The following is a 21,091-nucleotide window of genomic DNA, read 5'->3' as shown; positions in this document are numbered from 1 at the left end:
TCATCTATGTGGGCAACTGACAGAATATTGCTAAATAATGTAGTCAAGTTTGCATTTGAGAAAAGAGATAGGCTATAGGCAGAGTATAATATTCAAGATTTATATGGTTATATTTAGAATTGTACCTGATCCATGGTATCATCAGTTGCCACATCCATGGAGATCCAAAGAGGCAATTATTATGATATCATCACCTTAACAACAGTCAAGGCTTCACCTTGCTTAGAAACTATACAGGTCACAGTGCAGGTAGAAACTAGGGTTGTTTACTGCATAATTAGAATTCCATTAAAAATTCAGCAATAGATGGATATTGCCTTTAAAGAACTGTAGAAAGTGTAATTTTTGGGAAATAAGTAAACAAACCAGCCAATCAGATATTTAAAGTTGCAGAGTATGGTAAAGGCCAAGGTTTAACTTGCCAAACTCACTGAAAACTATTAATGATCCTGTTGTGCTCTTGACTGATTTATTTTTCTCAATGTAGCTTTTGGCGGTAGCACTAAATCTATTACAACATTGATAACCTAATTAATCAAGTAAACTGAGTAATAGAACTACACTTATAGAGATCCTTATAGCATTAGGACCAAGCAACCTATGCAATTGGATGTGGTCCTGACTGGATCCAGTAATTAGATTATCTAGGAAAAGTAGGGGCTCATATTGACCTATGGCATAGACCATCCACAAGGCAAATGTCATCCCTGTCCACTTGTATGAAAAAGAGCAGTATGGCCTGTTGCAGCAACTCCACGCCATAGTAACTTCTTACTACAATAAGAAACTGAATTATGGGCTGTATCTGTTGAAATTGTGTCTATATATTCTTTATAAATTCATACACAAAATCTTCTTTCCTAAAGTCTTGTAAAGATTTCAGGATTTCATCAGTCCATAGATGTTGGGGATTAGTGAACCATCCTTGCTTATTAATTGCATTTGCCCGCTATATACCAACTACAAAGGAATTTTGTTTAACGTCCTCTTGACATTACTGTACTGAGACTCTCGAAGGAGCTTGGTGGACTGAGTGGTGGGGTCAATGATTTGGTATGTTAGACTGTGGTAATGTGCTTGATGACTTGAAGGGCCTTTCTCATTCCAATCTTCTCTTGTTCTTGTTGAACGTTATTTCTATTTAATTTAATTTCTTTATTCAAAGACGGGCTCTCCTGCACATTCAATTCACGTAAATGACCCTTTCCAAAATCTATTGGGAAAATTTAACTGCTCCACTTCGGTAAATTGTTGGGGATTAGTGAACCCCCCAAAAAAATCATAGGAACCTGGATGTAGCTGGTCAAATTCATGTTTTAATTAAATTAAAATTATAAGTGGGCAGCTCAGCTCTGGAACTTATTTATACTCTTAAGATTCAATGGGTTTTCGCCTGTCTAATTCACTTAGTGTGAACTTGCTTTTCTTATTACTCCTAATTTCCTACTTATCCACTGATATTTGAATGTTTCTACTGGGTGAACGATTTGCCTGGATCAGCTCTGTCGAATATCCTCTATTATGATGAATCTTCACTTTGATACGTCATGTAGCAGAAAACTGGTACTGCAACATTTTCATTTTGATCCCAGGCTGAGTGGATTTATGTAACTATTTTACTTATTTTGATCCAATGAAATTAGGTTTCTTGATCTTTATTTAATAAAAAGTCTTTTCATTTTTTAATGAATTATGAGAACAATTAGATGTTGATTCAGGTGTTTAAATTCTTTTCTCTCATTGGTAAAATCAACAACAATTTTAAGCTCCCTTAATGATTTTGAGCCATAGAACATCCCCTAATCTTCTTACTATCATGATAATTATTTTTCTCATTTTATCCTCTTCCCTCCTGAAAAAATTCCCACTTGCTGGGATAAAATCCACAAATGCTGACTGTCCATGTTTAAGTAGTCATTCCTAATGTGTATCTAGCTAGTGAGTGTCTGTAGGCTCTTCAACAATGGAAAGCGAGGTGTATCACACCTGAACAAAAACAGAATTACCTGGAAAAACTCAGCAGGTCTGGCAGCATCGGCGGAGAAGAGAAGAGTTGACATTTCGAGTCCTCATGACCCTTCAGCAGAACTGTTCGTCAACTCTTTTCTTCTCCGCCGATGCTGCCAGACCTGCTGAGTTTTTCCAGGTAATTCTGTTTTTGTTTTGGATTTCCAGCATCCGTAGTTTTTTGTTTTTATTTTTGTATCACACCTGAGCCAGTTATCTTGGCCTCACCCATATTGTTATGTACGTTTTCTAATCAGGGCTCCTACTGTCACCCTGATGGAGGTTTAGGACAGAACTGTAGTTGAGGCCAGGCCTTTTCTGGCCTATGTCTTTGATGTTTTAAAAACAAGCAAATGAATTAAATGATTTTATAACATCTTGGAGCCAGGTCAGACCTTGACAATACAATACAACTTTAAATTTTACAGAATGAAGTTGAGATTAGGTATGTATTTTCATTACAAAACTTGTCCTAAACACTTTTTTTCAAATGACACAATTTTATACAACAATCACTTTCCTGAACAGTAATTGCTTCACAGCTGACAAAACTAACAGGATTCACATATAACATCAGATACTGGGGACAAGGTTAGGATATTTGTGAGGAATTTCAATTATATAAAGAAGCACAAAAAAGGCTGAGACTGTTGCAAACTATTTTTTATTCATTTTTGTGACTGATGGGGAAGGCAGGAGGGAATTGTGATTTTAATGATTCACCCAGTGAGTGATCAATGTGTTTTCTCCACTAATACATACAGCAGTCATTCATTGTATTCAGTTTATCCAAAGACCTACTCCTTCAAATGATTTTAGTTGTTACCTCAGTGTTAAGTTGACATCTAAAGACTCACCTCTCCCACCAGAAGGGTGATTAATTAACTGACATTTTCTAAGAGCAGTTAATGTGAGCAGCTGGCCGGAATCCAATCTAACCAAGGATAGAGGGAGATGTGGGGTAGTGGTACTATCACTGCAGTAGTTTTCCAGAGCCCCAGACTAATGCTCTGGGATGTGGGTTCAAATCCCACCATGACAGCTCCTGCTCCAGAAATTGGAGGGGTTCCAATTTACCTATTTCTGGGAACAGGCTCTTGGAGATATTTGTAAAATAACTAGCTTTACAGTTTTCCCTTAAATTTTCCCCTTTTCCAGATTCCTCGAAACTATCTTCTGTTATCCCACTCCCTCCTTTCAGTCAGGATAACAATGAGTTCTTTTGTTTTTATCTCTGTGTTTAATTGACTGCCACTGCTCTTCAAGAAATGCCTACCTCCTTGAAGAAGTTCTGTTCCTCTCTGCGACAAGATTTCCGTATCTCTCTGTTGTCTTGCTCACCTTCATTGCTTTCCATTTCCCTCCTGGTGTTTGACAAGGTGTTTAGTAAAACCCGCTTTCACAGCCATATCTCCTTTCTCAGTGACTGTCTCCGTCACCGACTTATCCCACGTGGATTTCAACTGAAATTCCACCCCTCATGTTTCGAACCCACCCAGGATTACAGGTATCTCCAGGACATAAAACGTTTCTTGGACTGCTGTTCCCGTCACATTCTGAAATCCACACTCAGTGCCATGCGCTGCCATATGAACACACTCGACCTCTCCCTCCAGCAGCACCACTGCACCCTTTTTCAAAGCTGCACGTGCCCCCAGTTTCATTTTATCCTTCGGCTCATCCGACGCCTCAACAAGAAACTTTTTCTCTTTCTCTCAAGTGCTAAGGAACGCAAGCTCCAACAACTCATCGACACCAACACCCATCTAGGACCCTCCACCCCTGCCTGTCCCTCCGTCCCCACCCTTTCTTCCAATCCCAACCCCAGCCGTGTATTCACTATACCCCCTGACCTTCCCCTCTCCGATGCTGAACGTTCAGTGCTCAGCAAAGGACTTAGTTTCATACCCTTACGCCCTCACCTCAATGAATTTTGGGCTCGGCATGATACTGAACTCTTCTTCCGCCGTCTTCGTCTCCGGGCTCACTTCTTTGGGCAGGAGTCCTCTCCCAGTTCAACGGATCCTTTTACCCATCTCCAATATTCTCCCTCCACCTGGACCCCTCCCTCTGGATTCTTACCTTCTCTCGATCTTTTCATTGAGAACTGTCGGCGCGACATTAGTCGTCTCAATTTCTCTGCTCCTCTCACCCATTCTAACCTGTCTCTCTCTGAACTTACTGCACTCCATTCTCTCAGGTCCAACCCTGACATTGTCATAAAACCCGCTGACAAGGGTGGTGCTGTTGTTGTCTGGCGCACTGACCTCTACCTCGCGGAGGCTGAGCGTCAACTCGCAGACACTTCCTCCTACCTCTCCCTGGACCATGACCCCACCACTGAACATCAAGCCATTGTTTCCAGGACTGTCACTGACCTCATCTCCTCTGGGGATCTCCCTCCCACAGCTTCCAACCTGATAGTCGCCCAACCTCGGACGGCCCGCTTCTATCTCCTACCCAAAATCCACAAACAGAACTGCCCCGGTAGACCGATCATCTCATCTTGCTCCTGCCCCACAGAACTCATTTCTCGTTATCTTGACTCCCTTCTCTCTCCCCTTGTCCAGTCCCTTCCCACCTACATCTGTGATTCCTCTGACACCTTACGTCACATCAACAATTTCCAATTCCCTGGCCCCAACCGCTTCCTCTTCACAATGGACGTCCAATCCCTCTACACCTCCATCCCCCACCAGGATGGTCTGAGGGCCCTTAGCTTCTTCCTCGAACAGAGGCCCGAACAATCCCCATCCACCACTACTCTCCTCCGTCTGGCTGAACTTGTTCTCACGCTGAACAATTTCTCCTTCAACTCCTCTCACTTCCTCCAAATAAAAGGTGTGGCTATGGGTACCCGCATGGGCCCCAGCTATGCCTGTCTCATTATGGGGTATGTGGAACATTCCTTGTTGCAGTCCTACTCCAGCCCCCTTCCACAACTCTTTCTCCGGTACATCGATGATTACTTCGGTGCCGCTTCATGCTCTCGTCGGGACTTGGAAAAATTTATTAATTTTGCTTCCAATCTCCACCCCTCCATCATTTTCACATGGTCCATCTCTGACACTTCCCTTCCCTTCCTTGACCTCTCTGTCTCAATCTCTGGTGATAGACTGTCCACCAATATCCATTACAAACCCACCGACTCCCACAGCTATCTCGACTACAGCTCCTCACACCCCGCTTCCTGTAAGGACTCCATCCCATTCTCTCAGTTCCTTCACCTCCGTCGCATCTGTTCCAATGATGCTACCTTCAAAAACAGTTCCTCTGACATGTCCTCCTTCTTCCTTAACCGAGGTTTTCCACCCACGGTCGTTGACAGGGCACTCAACCGTGTCCAGCCCATCTCCCGCGCATCCGCCCTCACGCCTTCTCCTCCCTCCCAGAAACATGATAGGGTCCCCCTTGTCCTCACTTATCACCCCACCAGCCTCCGCATTCAAAGGATCATCCTCCGCCATTTCCGCCAACTCCAGCATGATGCCACCACCAAACACATCTTCCCTTCACCCCCCCTATCGGCATTCCGTAGGGATCGCTCCCTCCGGGACACCCTGGTCCACTCCTTCATCACCCCCTACTCCTCAACCCCCTCCTATGGCACCACCCCATGCCCACGCAAAAGATGCAACACCTGCCCCTTCACTTCCTCTCTCCTCACCGTCCAAGGACCCAAACACTCCTTTCAAGTGAAGCAGCATTTCACTTGCATTTCCCCCAACTTAGTCTACTGCATTCGTTGCTCCCAATGTGGTCTCCTCTACATTGGAGAGACCAAACGTAAACTGGGCGACCGCTTTGCAGAACACCTGCGGTCTGTCCACAAGAATGACCCAAACCTCCCTGTCGCTTGCCATTTTAACACTCCACCCTGCTCTCTTGCCCACATGTCTGTCCTTGGCTTGCTGCATTGTTCCAGTGAAGCCCAACGCAAACTGGAGGAACAACACCTCATCTTCCGACTAGGCACTTTACAGCCTTCCGGACCGAATATTGAATTCAACAACTTGAGGTCGTGAGCTCCCTCCCCCATTCCCACCCCCTTTCTGTTTCCCCCTTCCTTTTTTTTCCAATAAATTATAAAGATTTTCCTTTTCCCACCTATTTCCATTATTTAAAAAAAAATTAAAAAAAGATAAAAAAACCCCTACCTTGAGTGCCCTACCATCCATTCTTAATTAGCACATTCGTTTAGATAATATCACCAACTTTAACTTTAACACCTATGTGTTCTATTGTACTATTGTCGTTGACATCTTTTGATGATCTGCTTCTATCACTGCTTGTTTGTCCCTACAACCACGCCCCCCCTCCACCTCTCTCTCTCTCTATCTCTCCGCCCCCCACACACACACACCTTAAACCAGCTTATATTTCAACTCTTTCTTGGATTTGAACTCAAGTTCTGTCGAAGGGTCATGAGGACTCGAAACGTCAACTCTTTTCTTCTCCGCCGATGCTGCCAGACCTGCTGAGTTTTTCCAGGTAATTCTGTTTTTGTTTACAATGAGGTCACCTCCTGCACAGCAACCATGAGTGACTGTCAAGACAGGTGCTCCGATAGGGCCAGCTCTGATGGTGCTCACACACTCAGGACTTCACTTAGCAACAAGCTCCAGATACTCGCCTGGTGATAACAAGCAGGCTACATTGATTTATTTTGGTTTGGAATATTGGTTCTCATGTTGACACTGTTACAGGTGGACACTGAAAGGCAAGAGGTCTTCAGTGCTTTTCTAAAACCTTAACTAAGAATGAGTTTGCGGCTCATTCCTTTGAATATGTGTGAGAATGAAAGACGCTCCTCACACGTAACTGGGGCTCATAAGCAATCCAAAAGTCAAAGTTAAAGGACTATTACGTGTTGATGAGCAACAATAATAACTACAACTCATAGGCTTTTAAAAAAAAATTCATTTATGGGATGTGGGCGTCACTGGCTAGACTAGCATTTATTGCCCATCCCTAATTACCCTTGAGAAGGTGGTGGTGAGCTGTCTTCTTGAGCCGCTGCAGTCCATGTGATGTAGGTACACCCACAGTGCTGTTAGGGAGGGTGTTCCAGGATTTTGACCCAGCGACAGTGAAGGAACGGCGATATATTTCCAAGTCAGGAAGGTGTGTGGCTTGGAGGGGAACTTCCAGGTGGTGGTGTTCCCATGTGTCTGCTGCCCTTGTCCTCCTAGATGGTAATGGTCGTGGGTTTGGAAGGTACTGCCTAAGGAGTCTTGGTGAGATGCTGCAGTGCATCTTGTAGATGATACACACTGCTGCCACTGTGCGTCAGTGGTGGAGGGAGTGAATGTTTATGGAAAGGGCGGCAATCAAGCGGGCTGCTTTGTCCTGGATGGTGTCAAGCTTCTTGAGTGTTGTAGGAGTTGCACTCACCCAGGCAAGTGTTCCATCACACTCCTGACTTGTGCCTTGTAGATGGTGGACAGGCTTTGGGGAGTCAGGCAGTGAGTTGCTCATCACAGGTTTCTTAGCCTCTGACCTGCTTTTGTAGCCACACTATTTATATGGCTAGTCCAGTTCAGTTTCTGATCAATAGTAACCCCCAGGATGTTGATAATGGGGGATTCAGTGAGGGTAATGCTATTGCATGTCAAGGGGCGATGGTTGGATTTTCTCTTGTTGGGGATGGTCACTGCCTGACACTTGTGCACGCGAATGTTACTTGCCATTTGTCAGCCCAAGCCTGGATATTGTCCAGGTCTTGCTGCATTTGGACATGGACTGCTTCAATATCTGAGGAGCTGTAAATGGTGCTGAGCATTGTGCAATAGTCAGCAAACATCCCCACTTCTGACCTTATGATGGGAGAAAGGTCATTGATGAAGCAGCTGAAGATGGTTGAGCCTAGGGCACTATCCTGAGGAACTCCTTTAGTGATGCTCTGGAACTAGATGATTGGCCTCCAACAACCACAACCAGCTTCCTTCATGCTATGTATGACTCCAACCAGCAGATAGTTTTCTCCTAATTCCCTTTGACTCCAGTTTTGCTAGGGTACCTTGATGCCACACTCAGTCAAATGCAGCCTTGATGTCAAAGGCGTTCATTCTGACCTCAACTCTGCAGTTCAACTCTTTTGTCCATGTTTGAACCAAGGCTGTAATGAAGTCAGGAGCTGATTGGCCCTGGCAGAACCCAAACTGGGCATCAATGAGCAGGTTATTGGTAAGAAAGTGCCGCTTGAAAGCACTGTTGATGACTCCTTCCATCTCTTCACTGATGACGGAGAGTAGACTGATGGGGCTGTAATTGGCCGGGTTGGATATGTCCTGCTTTGTGTGTACAGGACATACCTGGGAAATTTTCTACATTGTGGGTAGGTGCCAAAGTTGTAGCTGTCCTGGAACAGCCTGGCTACAGGCATGGCAAGTTCTGGAGCACAAGTCTCAATATTATTGCCGGAATGTTGTCAGGTCCCATAGGCTTTGTAGTATCCAAAGCCTTCAGTCGTTTCTTGATATCACGTGGAGTGAATTGAATTGGCTGAAGACTGGCACGTGTGATGCTGGGGACCTCCAGTGGAGGCTGAGCTGGATCATCCACTCGGAACTTCTGACTGAAGATTGTTGCAAATGCTTCAGCCTTAAATTTTGCACTGATGTGCTGAGCTCCCCAATCATTGAGGATGGAGTTATTTATGGAGCCTCCTCTTCCAGTGAGTTGTTTAATTGTCAAACACCATTCACGACTGGATGTGGCAGGACTGCAGAGCTTAGATCTGATCCGTTGATTGTGGAATCGCTTAGCTCTGTCTATCACTTGCTGCTTATGCTGTTTGGCGCACAAGTAGTCCTGTGTTGTAGCTTCACGAGGTTGACACCTCATTGTTAGGTATGCCCTGTGCTGCTCCTGGCATGTCCTGCTGCACTCATTATTGAACCAGGGTTGATCCCCCCCACTGGCTTGGTGATGGTACAGTGGGGAGTATGCCAGGATATGAGGTTACATATTGTGTTTGAGTACAATTCTGCTGCTGTTGATGGCCCACAACACCTCATGGTTGCACAGTCTTGAGTTCCTAGATCTGTTTGAAATATATTCCGTTTAGGATGGTGGTAGTGCCACACTACACGATGGAGGGTATCCTCAATGTGAAGACAGGACGTGGGAATCAGTAGGAGGTTTCCTTGCCCATGAGACCTGATGCCATGAGACTTCATGGGGTCCAGAGTCGATGTTGAGGGCTCCCAGGGCAAATCCCTCCCGACTGCATACTACTACAGTGTCGCCACCTCTGTTGGGTCTGTTCTGCGGTGGGACAAAACATACCAGATACCAGGTACGGTGATGGTGGTGTCAGGGACATTGTCAGTAAGGTATGATCCTGTGAGCATAACTATGTCAGGCTGTTGTTTGACTAATCCGTGAGACAGCTCTCCCAATTTTGGCACTAGACCCCAGATGTTAGTAAGGAGGACTTTGCAGGATCAACAGGGCTGGTTTGCTATTGTCATTTCCGGTGCCTAGGTTGATGCTGGGTGGTTAGTCTGGTTCCATTGCCCATATCCTGTGACTTTGGCTTTTAGGTGCATTCTTATTTCTATTACAATGTGTGTCCGCGTGGATTTGTTATGCCACATGAGGACTGTGCATTTTCCCGGAATACTCATTAGAAGCGAGAGAAACTACCTCATCCCTGTTAATACTCAGATTTCATACACACTGAAAATTTAATCAATTACATGTTACCTATATCAAAGCCATAAAGGCAGATGAAGTGAATTGCCATCATTGATTGGGAACAGGAAGAAAACTCTAGCAACTTACTGAAGTCCACCCATTATGTTGAAGAGGCATTGAGACAACTGCCTGAAAAATAGGGCCCACAGAGCAGTCAGTTTAAAAGTTCAATCAAAGATTTCTAATTTTTTTTTTCAAAACCAATCAGCTAATCTTTCTGCAGCCACATAAATCCGAAAACATTTTTGTACGGTCTCCGAGAGATCACAAACAGCTATACTGTCAGCAGGAAGTGTACATATTGAGCTCTGTTGCACGGTGTATACAGATAGATACCTGCACAGCGAGTTGTAGTCATGATGTTAGAAATTTAATTTTTAAAAATTTTAATCCCACTACTCATACCACCTGGAATTTAGACTTGCAAGCCAGAAATGCTCATTCAAATTGAGCGGTCATTGGAAGGTTTCTATACAGGTGCTGGAGATGTTTCTAAAAAGTTTAAAGAGAATGATCTCCAGTTGGGGCTGTAGGGATGGTGTGGCAGTTTGTTGGTCTCTTACTAAAAGCTACTCATCCAGTTCTTCTCCATTTGGATTTGAACCTGGATATATGGCTGACTCATAACAGTGTGTCACTAACCTCCAGAACAAAAAAATGAATTGAAAATGAACACTTTAGCCTCAATTTTAATGTGTGCAGTGAGTCCACAGTGAGTGCTCACTGCTTCTGGCTGCAATTCAGATGCAGCTAATAGTTCTCATTTCCCATCCCCTCAGATTCCATGCTGTAGTACAGAAGTCTGAGGAAGGAAGCTTGCTAATGATAGGTGCTTACCGGGCGGCTGGATCATACTCAGCCCAGACCCTGACGTACTCATCCAGGTGATGGGGTCCAAGGATGGAAGAATCCCGCGTCAGGTACTCAAAATTGTCCATGATGACGGCAACAAAGAGGTTCAGCATCTGACATATAAAAAGTGAAGAAGCATAAACTGGGGTGCGCATTAATTAACTACAAGTTATTAACTGTTTAACAGTCAACTGAAAGAGTGGGGACCCATGTTCTGCCACATAAAAGAAAGACACAGGATTCACATGTAGAGAATTCTGAATCTTAGCTGTGACATCAGACCAAGGTAGTATAATTATAAAGTAAGGCAGCAGCGAAAGAGAATGAAGAACCACTCAGTCCTGCTTCTTGCTTAGATCATCTACAATCTACTCTATCATGGATGCTACACCCATTAAATCTCCTAAGGGAAGGAAAATATTCTCTAATCCTCAGAGATATCAAACAACTCCAGAATATTCATCCATCCTCATTTCATAGAGTCACAGAATGGTTACGGCACAGGAGGTCATTCAGCCCATCATGTCTGAGCTGGTTCTCTAAAGTAGCAATTCACCTAGTGCCCCTCCTCGCCTTCTGCCTGTAGCCTTGGACATTCTTCCTTTTCAGATAATAATCTTCACTACTTAACTGACCAATGGCTTAGCGTGAATCTTGTCTACATGGGAGGGAAGAGGAGAAACGTACATAAAAATTACCAGTAAAGCATATCATGATCAGTGAGGTATATAAAAAAAAACATGGAAATGTCCATCAAATACTTCTTTCCTGGATCAAAATTTTCAAAGCTGATTTCAAGAAAAATCCTTCAAGCCTACAGAAAAACAGGGACTTTCAACCCACAAGTAATGGCTAGGTTAGAAATCAGGTCCCTGAAGTGAAATGGTTACATGCAAGCTCATGGCACCACCCAGTGCCCCAAACTACATCAACAGTGACAGAAATGAAGTTTATCATATTTCACTCTGGGAATCATGGAAATCATTTTTGAAAATAGACTCATTAACTATAAAAAGCTAACCTGATTAGCTTGTTCAGACAACAGTGGCGTAATAATAGAGAAAAAAACTGAAAAAGCTGTAAATACATAACCGGTCATCAGGATCTTAAGTAGGATGTTTTGTTTAGTGCTTCTGATGTGAAGGGTGCACATACAGAACAGATACTGACAGACTTGCTATATATATCCAACATTTTCTGTTTTTAGTTATTAAAATAATGAGGTTGAAAAGAAATGCGGTGCACTTGATACATACCAGGAAGGAACAGAGGAAAATAAAGGAGACAAAGTAGAAATAGGCAAACTCATTGCCACACTCGTTTCCTACAATGCCAGATCGCGTATCACATGGTTTTCCGCCCAAGCATGATAACATGATACTATGCCACGCCTCCCCTGTTGCACTCCTGAAATACACATAAAATCTTGTTACAGGACTGGTAGCCACATTATAGGAAGGATGTGATTGCATTGGAGGGGGTGCAGAGGATATTAACCAGGATGTTGCCTGGGATGAAACATTTAAGTTATGAAGAGAGGTTGGATAGACTTGGGTTGTTTTCGTTGGAGCAGAGAAGACTGAGGGGTGACCTGAATGAGGTGTACAAGATTATGAGGGGCATGGACAGGGTGAATAGGGAACAGCTGTTCCCCTTGGTTGAAGGGTCAGTCACAAGGGGGCATAAGTTCAAAGTGAGGGGCAGGAGATTTAGGGGGAATGTGAGGAAAAACTTTTTTACCCAGAGGGTGGGGACGGTCTGGAATGCACTGCTTGGGAGGGTGGTGGAGGCGGTTGCCTCACATCCTTTAAAAAGTACCTGGATGAGCATTTGGCACGTCATAACATTCAAGGCTATGGGCCAAGTGCTGGTAAATGGGATTAGGTAGGTAGGTAGGTCAGGTGTTTCTCACGTGTTGGTGCAGACTCGATGGGCTGAAGGGCCTCTTCTGTACTGTGATTCTGTGATTGCAGTCAGGAAGGATGGATGAAAACCAATTGCGAATTCACACCCTTCCCTTAGTAACTCACCTGAAAGGCTTCAATTTGATAAAAGCCCCAGTACAAGTGATTCCCAATTCTAGGTAAAATTTGAGGCCTCTTCTAGGCTAATTGGCTCAGAGATTTCTCCTTAAATTGTGCACTGGGACAGAACAGTAGACTTACTAACAGGAGGAATCGTCCAGCCTGAGTCCTTCTTTGTGATGGCTCAGTGGGTAAGTGTGCTGTCATGCTGAGCTCTACAAATCAAGGAATTTCAGTTTCAACTTCTGGCCTGGGCTGAGTTAGCCAGGGCAGCACTGAGGGGTATGGGGAAGAATGGAGGCTTCATCAGCTAGGGAAAGATGGAACTGGGTTTGCCAATATTCGTGCTCTTGATCATTACACAATGGATTGTTGCTGAAAAGTGCACGTGTCTACATGGCAGGTGAGGACAGAATTGGAGTTGGCTGTGGTACCTTCTATATTTTGATAGCCTGCTGACAATCACTACCTAGGCTGCATGAAAAGAGGTACTGGAGAGGTACCTGGTATTTAAGGAACCTGTCCTTCAGCAGACATTAGGAGAAATTAAGAGGCAAATAAAGTTGATGTTTCTTACCGGAAGAGAAGCATCAGGGCTTGGAAGAATGTTCTGAAGTTGTTGTGGTGATTAATTTCACTATCTTCATCATCATCAACTGCAATATTTCCAAATAGCTGCAAAATGAAGCAAGGTTTATTTCATGTTATTATCCATACAGAAATTCATTTCAGGTGCATTGCTCGTTTGTTAAAAATTACATATAAATGAATGATAATAATAAAAGAAAGAAAATCACCCTATCAGAGACCTAACTTTAATGAAAATATGTATTAAAACTATTCCAATGTATTAAAATAATCAGACATCGAGTCCCACCCCGAGTGCATATTCTCATCAATACATCAAATTTCTGTTGAAAGTTTGTACAGCGAAGCGCACAAATGAATTCAGGACCCGATTTGTCCTGCATCTGAGGGATTTTAACCTTTCACCTGAACACAACCAGCAGTAATACTGAAACAAGGGGTGATTCTCATTGTTCACGACACTCTTTACTTTCATCAAATACCTTTTCTGGCCGTCCCAAACTCACTGTATCCTTAAAGGGTCTGCTTTCCTAAGACAACAGTACCAAGTGAGACATCCAAAAAGGATAACATTCTTTGTTAAAATCCTGAAAGGATTTTAATTTTCTGAGGTAGTATAATCGTGTGTTCCTTGGCCACCACATCTGTTCACTGTTCCCTCCAATTCAACTTATCAACTTTGACACCTAGATACATGTGTTTAGTAACTATTTCAATATCCACATCATGAATCTTCACAGGAACAATATCATTAACAGACTTTTTCCTAAAGGCTATAACTAGTTCTTTCATCTTGTTTTCATTCAGAACATTTTGCGAACTTCTCCACCAAGTTCCTATAGTTTCCTTCATTATTCCTTATGATACCCACAAGTAGCACATCATCAGCATATTTCAGGATCCTTATGTACTGATACCCTGATCAACAGTCATTATTATAGAGGATGAAAAATAAAGGTGACAGCACACAACCCTGATGAGGTCCAGTATTCATTAACATAGTTTCTAGGATTTACTCAGAGCCTAACACCCACTGCGTCCTGTTAAGAAGGAAATCATTGATCAAAATATGAGAGTAGGATTGACATCAAAGTTTTTCAATTTTTCATTAAGCTTGAATGGTTGTATAGTATTAAAAGCTGAAGAGAAATCAACAAAGGTAGCGCAAGCATAGTTGTCTAATCTATCCTTATGCTGTTGGATCAGATGGCCCAAGGTCAGAACAGCATCAACCACTGACTAAGGATGCTGATAGGCAAACTTCTGATCAATAAGTGGAAAAAGAGGATCCAAAAGACAATTGACACAATGCATTCAAAGCACCTCATGACTATTGATATAAGAGCAACTGATTGTTATGTTGGAGCTGAGACAGCTTGTGCTAAAGCTGAGAGATCTTAATCATTGTGCTCACACAAGTACTCTGCTCATAGGGGAAAAAAGGAAAAATATTTATAATGAAGACTTAGCAACGGGGAACAGCTCCAGAATGTCATAACTCAGATGTTTTGTCTTATAACAGACTGTAATCCCTTTCTGCAACTGAAGTTATGTGAGCTTGGAAGGGGATAGAATCTCCACTGAACTACATCTTTGCAGGATCTCAACAGTCTTGGAATTTCAAGTTTTTTAAATTCATAAAGTTAACAGAGGGCTGTCAAGATTGAAACGAGCTGAGGAGAAGCAGTTAAAAGCAGGTAAATCAGATGGTAAAACTGTAGATTATAGTTAGAATGGAAGACTGAGTGAGGGGTGGGGAAGGTACTACAAGGTTAAGGCTCTAGGAAATAATGAGTTAAAGGTTAGAGTTAAAAATCCTGATTTTAACACAGTGAGAATGCAGCATGAAAGAGTCTGTAGGACTCATGGAACCAGGTATAATGTATCACTGTTTGCAAAATGATGCTAAAGTTTTTCAATAATCCAACAATCAAACATCAAAATGGTAGTTTAAGTTGGGAAAGCACAGAAATAAATAAATAGATCAAGGGTCAGTTTTAGTCAAATGGTTTTATTTTCCCACCACAAGTATTCTGAGGTCTGTCAACATACCAGAGGGGTTCAGGTGGTTGAGGTCACAGGAGGAAAGAAGTGACACAAGAAGTAAGAGCAGGAGGGAATCGTATGGTGCCTTAAGCTGCTTTGCCATTTAATAGCTAATATTACGCTTCAACTCCACTATGCTGCCGCTCTCCATATCTTTAAGACTGAAAACCTGTAGACTAGCCCATCTTTGTGGCCTAGCCCATCCCTGCAGTCCAACCCATCTTTGTAGATAAATACATCCCTGTAGATTAGCCCACCCCTATATCTACCCAATCCAGTATCCAGCCAATCCTGTATCTAGCCCATCCATGTTGGAAGCCTTGGTGACAGCTCATCATCACTGAAAGTAGAAGAGACACTGCAAGCCTTTTAAGTGGTATGCTTTATCACAGTTTCCAATGGTTTGCAAGTGTGATAACCATGAGTGGCCTCAGACCTAGCAGTCAGGTCTATCCCTCTATCCCAGTAATTGCGCAATGCTGTCTATACCATTTAGAAAAAGAGATAATGCACGTTTGAAGTGTTCAGCTAGATATCTCTATTTAGCCACTAGATGGAAGCAGCACACTGTAAGCCAGACCACAACCATTTCTACAAAACTAAGTAGGACTGTTCACTGTCCTTCTCAATCACTGGAAATCACCGAAAATAGCTACTCAACAGGACCTGGGTATTGACACAATTTCTTTTGCCCCATTTTTATTTATTACATCTCATTTGCTAGCAGTTTACCTTAAGATATAGGAGACATAATATCATAGAGGGAACTATTTAAAAAAGAAAACTGTTGGTAGGTTATTCTAATTCAATCATTCTGCATCATTCTCAATTAATTGATTATTTTTATTTCTAATGATATTGGCTTTTAGGGGTTATTTATTGAGTGAGATTGCCTAGGATCAAGTCTGTAACTGTGCGCTCCACCACTGAAAACCGAATTGAGACTTCCCCGACCTATTTCAAGTAGAAGTTGTGCAGAGCATCGGGACTGTCATTTCAGCCTGGTTTGAATTATTCAGTTGCTATATATGTTATGATTTTTCAAATCAATATTTTGAGGCTTCCTGTTTGCTTTGCAACACATTATCTTTCCCCACGGGTCAGTTCCCTTTCCTCTGATTGGACTGCTCCAGTCGTCCGCAAGCTATCATTTTGGAAGGTGCTGACAACACTACTGCTTGTTTGATTTCCCAGATGTTCTGAACAGAGTTGGAAGACAGTACTAGAATCAGTTTCTTCCCTTCCACCCATACTTCCCCACTGAACACAGGGAAGTTTATTGCTGAAAAAGAGACATGTTGTCTTGCACTCATCAGGACAGACTCACAAGATTACCAAATCTCAAAGAGAACAATTTATACTGCATGAGAAGAGGGTGCTGATTGGTTGGCAAGTAGACTGGTAGAGGCGTTGCCATGGAGAATGCACCCGGGAATGGCTGTTTATTCCCATAGGAAAACCTGAGATGTGAATGTCAGTGAGATTCAGTTTGGAATCTGTTCTCATTTTAAGAGCTCCAGCACCTCTACTTGCCATTCCACTAAATTACTATAAACCAATTACAAGAGCGGATCACCATCATGTGATCCATATAATGCACTGATTTGCATGAACCAATCAATCCTTGCTGTATCAAAATGACATTCCATGCAGTAATGAATGTTTTAACACATAACCTAGATATAAAATCTCATATTCAAAATTCTAAAAGAATATTCAGTTTATGGTCTTGCTGCAATGAACTTATATTAAACAAGAAGGAATATTCAGGGGCAATATTTCTTGTCCAAAATGCCAGCTTGGCTTAATTGGTATCACCCCTGCCACTAAGTCAGAAGTCCATGGGTTCAAGCCCTGACTTCAGGACCAGGCACATGATATCAGCTGACAGTCTAATGCATTTCTGAGGCAGTTAAAGGAGCTATCCTTCAGATAAGGCATTAAATTAAGGCCACATCTACCTACCATTCCACTACTCAGGGAAGAGCAAAGAATTATCCCAGTGTTATCTCCACACTCCCCAATCAACTAATGCCAGCAAGAAACAGGTGATCTGATTATTCATCTCATTACCATTTGAGAGATCTTGAGTGCAAAATGGCAATCATTGGGCTTCAAAGTAATTCTTTGTATGTATACGGAACAGATAGATCTTGTTAACCAAATGTATTAAGGGATGTGGGGCAAAGGCGGGTATGTGAAGTTAGGTTGCAGATCAGATATGATCTCACTAAATGACAGAACAGGCTAAAAAGGCTAAAAAAGCCTGTTTCTATATGGGTTCTAAGGTGCTGTTTACATTCTTCTGTTCATGATTATACTATGACATTTCACTAAATGGCAAATTTATGACCTGAATAGAGACATACCATGTTGGAGCTCCTAGTCTCTATGTCACTGCTGTAAGATCACTGGAAGTGAGTAATTTGAAATGGCCCTACTACTTGCAGCCAGACTGAGCCTCAGATATTCCTGCTGAATTTCATAGCCTGTATAATATTTTCCAGCTGAGCAGTAGGGGGCGGGGAGGAGGGGACCTATTTTAGTTTTGTTTAAAATAATGCATTGATGGTAACATTTTAGAAACAGATTTGCAAAGGTTTTGGACATTTTTCTTCCAGTTTATAAATAGAAAAGGAATTCTGTCTTACCTGCATTCCAATAATGGCATAAATGAAGAACAGCATTGCAATCAGGAGACAGACGTAAGGTAATGCCTGAAAAATAGATTCAATCACCCATTCCATTCTCCAACTGTCTCAAAAATCAAATATTATGTATCACACTAATAAGGTATTTCCAGTTCCGTAAACATATTGACCAGGTTGTTTCCCTACTGGGCTAAAAACTGCCAGGTGAAATTAGATACTGAGATTCTGGTGCTGGGAATGGAACACCTTTAATATTGGCCACATTCTTATCAAGCAGTGCTTTTGGAGCAGGGTTGGAGGGAAGGATTATGGACATGGAAATGCTAGTTTTCCAAACGTTCTATAATTTTTAACTGCAGGATGTGTTGTCAATATTTTCTCCAGGTTTCCCAGATCAATCAGCCCATCAAACTAGCTTGATAAGCTGATTGGCATGCTGCCTTCTGCTAAGTGGGAAATCCTGCAGCAGAAGGATGCAGTTGGTCTGGTGGATAGAGATCACAGGGAGAAGAGGTCGGGGGGGGGCAGAATGTGGTTGGGGAGGTCAAGATGGTAGTTGTTACAGGGGCTTGCGTTGTTAGAGTGTGGTTGACAGGCAAGATTACAAGGAGGATGTAGATCATAGAGGTGGGGATTGGGGGTGGGTTGGGGGGATGGGTTTGGTAGGTAGCCAGTTAGAACTGGAGGTAACACTCCTCCTCCTCTTGGCCCACATGCAGTGCTGTGAAGGCACTTAGCTGTTGGATCCAGTCCTTCTCACCTCTTTTTATCAGTCGGGTTTCCAGAGGCCAAGGAAACCCAGTGGACAATATTAATGGATAGAACTCTTGCTAAAACACAAGCATTCAACATGTCTCCTGGGAGCAGTTTGGTCATTCACCTCCCTTTCCTCCTCCCTTAAAACAGAAACTGGATTGATTTGAGATGGGTTGGGTTTGCGTATGAGATTTATTTTAATGAACTTTTGTACCATTTTATTTTCCCACCTGACCCAAACTCACCAGTTTTGGAGGTAAAAATTACCCCCCATGATGTTAGCATCAAGTATTTTCAAATAAGTGTAGCATGCCTACAGATAGAGTAAAGCTCCCTCTACTCTAACCCAACCTCAAAATGGTGCCCCCCCCACCCCCCCACCAATTGCACTTGTGCAACATTTTCCAATTTCTCACAATAGCTATCATAGGAGTTCTCTGATGAACTTAACCAACTTGATGCATTCTGTGCTGTGAGCTTGTACCCAGTTGTATTGAGATATGGCCAAACATGGAATTCAACATCCAAAGCAGACTTTCATTCTTTCAGCCTGTACTGGGTTTGAACCTAGCTCCCGAAGGGGAAAGAACAGTGCCTAACCTTCTGCAAAACCCAATTCCCTGGCCAACATATGTTTGATATCTGAGGGACTGGTATGAAAACAAAACTGTTACTTGTCTCACCTTAAAAGATTGGATAAATGTCCACATCAAGATACGGATGGTGTAACCCTGTCTCAGGAGCTTGATAAGTCGAGCAGCACGGAAGAACCGTAGAAAGCTCAGGTTGATAATATTTTTCTACAAAAGCGAGGTCAATGAACAAACAGGACAGTTAAAAATGAATGTCTGCTTGTGCTGGCTGCATTTGACAAGAATGGCACTTAAAGAAGACTCCCAAATAACAAATCTGGCTATCATCCAATCATGGGAAAGAATGGGTTTCCTTGTTAAAATATATATATAAGTATATATGTATATATATTTATAACACAACCAAATGCACTGTTCTTTGACACTAGCAAGCCGTAATGCGGAGTCTACTTGCAAGTAAAATGTGGGGTTTGCAAACATTCTGCAGAAATAAAACAATTTCTTTTAAAGTTATGATTTATATCCGTAGACTCCAGTGAGCATGCACGGGCACCAACTGCAAAAAGCAACAACAGTAGCAGTCCCTGATATGAGCTGTGGACTGATAAATTGGCAGCTCTTTAAACACATGCAGTAAATATACATTTTTAGTAATGCAATAGCTTGAATTTTTCAGTGGTATGACCCAGCTATCAAATACCCACAAAATGGCAAAGAAAAACAGAAGTTGAGCAGACTTAAAAGTAAATCAAGTACATATATATAATCAAAATAAATCCTTCAACCTAACCGCTGGCTCTTCATTTACCTTGTCTTTCTTTTCACTTTTTTCAATTTTGCTTTTACCCTGCACTAGGAGCCTTGATCTTTTTTTAAACCTGGGCTTCTCAAAAAAGCCCATACTGGCTTATATAATTTCTTCATGGTGCTTTTCCAAATCATACCCTTTGGCAGAGTGATAAAAAAAAAGCAGCAAGACTGCACTGCAAGAATTCTTGGACAGGCCATTGTGTTCCACACATGTGAATTGGTATCAACACTCCAATAGCCTGGTCACCAAGATATAAAGTGTAAAAGGCTGACACAGCAACCTATTGGCAAGGGCCACCCCACTCTTGTAACAGATTTTTGTCACTAAGGAAAGGCCTTTCACACTAGGCAATGATAAATTCATTATTATAGAGACCTTCATCATCAATTTGGACTAGATTCAACTCTGGTCTTAAAAGGTGAAAGGACACTATGAATCATTGCTCAATATTGTCCCTTCCTAACATATTTAATAACTGGCATTCAAATAATATATTCATTATTTTATTTTATTTTTGTTATATTATTAAATTTTAAGTTGTCAATAGGTGACATATATAGCATCAGGATGTTAATCTCTTTCAATATATTGCTGTATGTATGAAGGATTCTTAATAGCAGTCACCCATGGATATTTCAAAATCTCCATCACTCATATCAGGTAACATGGAGGCAGTGGATCAGTCGTACATGTGCACAAGTTTTAAATGGACCAGTGACCAAACACAAGGAAAGGGTCCAAAGCAGGGAGTGATGTCCACGGGCTTGAAGAGGAAACAGAAACCAAAAGAACTGTTTTCTGGGTCTAAAGCCCTGAAAAGCCACCCATTTGAAAAAATATGTACCTGTAAACATTTGTGCTGCAATTTCAATACCTATGGTAAAATCTCTTCCCTTATAATGTAATCCCATTTCTTTTGGTATTCTAATTGTTGAAAGATGGATATGATGATAGGGGAGATGGTGTTAAGGTTGAAAGATAGGTTTGAGAGTTGAAAGGCAGATTTTATAAAGGGGGAGCTAGAATTAGAGAGTTGATCAAGATAGGCTGATGGTTGAGAAG

The 21,091-nt window shown here is 42.3% G+C and overlaps 1 protein-coding gene across 1 annotated transcript in view; it reads right to left on the bottom strand.

The window, feature by feature from the left end:
* The window catches only part of LOC121271161 (voltage-dependent P/Q-type calcium channel subunit alpha-1A-like), a 760,453-nt gene that overhangs the window by 99,209 nt on the left and 640,153 nt on the right, over positions 1 to 21,091 (bottom strand). Inside the window, exons 35-39 of the mRNA XM_041176921.1 lie at positions 19,309 to 19,425; positions 17,870 to 17,935; positions 13,162 to 13,259; positions 11,817 to 11,967; positions 10,546 to 10,673 (exon numbers count right to left, since the gene is read on the bottom strand). Coding sequence (XP_041032855.1) covers positions 10,546 to 10,673; positions 11,817 to 11,967; positions 13,162 to 13,259; positions 17,870 to 17,935; positions 19,309 to 19,425 — 560 coding nt within the window. The remainder of the gene's footprint in view (positions 1 to 10,545; positions 10,674 to 11,816; positions 11,968 to 13,161; positions 13,260 to 17,869; positions 17,936 to 19,308; positions 19,426 to 21,091) is intronic.

This window comes from Carcharodon carcharias, chromosome 30 (assembly GCF_017639515.1).
Source record: "Carcharodon carcharias isolate sCarCar2 chromosome 30, sCarCar2.pri, whole genome shotgun sequence".
Taxonomy (NCBI): domain Eukaryota; kingdom Metazoa; phylum Chordata; class Chondrichthyes; order Lamniformes; family Lamnidae; genus Carcharodon; species Carcharodon carcharias.
Note: the sequence above shows the minus strand (reverse complement) of the source record. Positions and strands in the feature narration are given on the sequence as shown.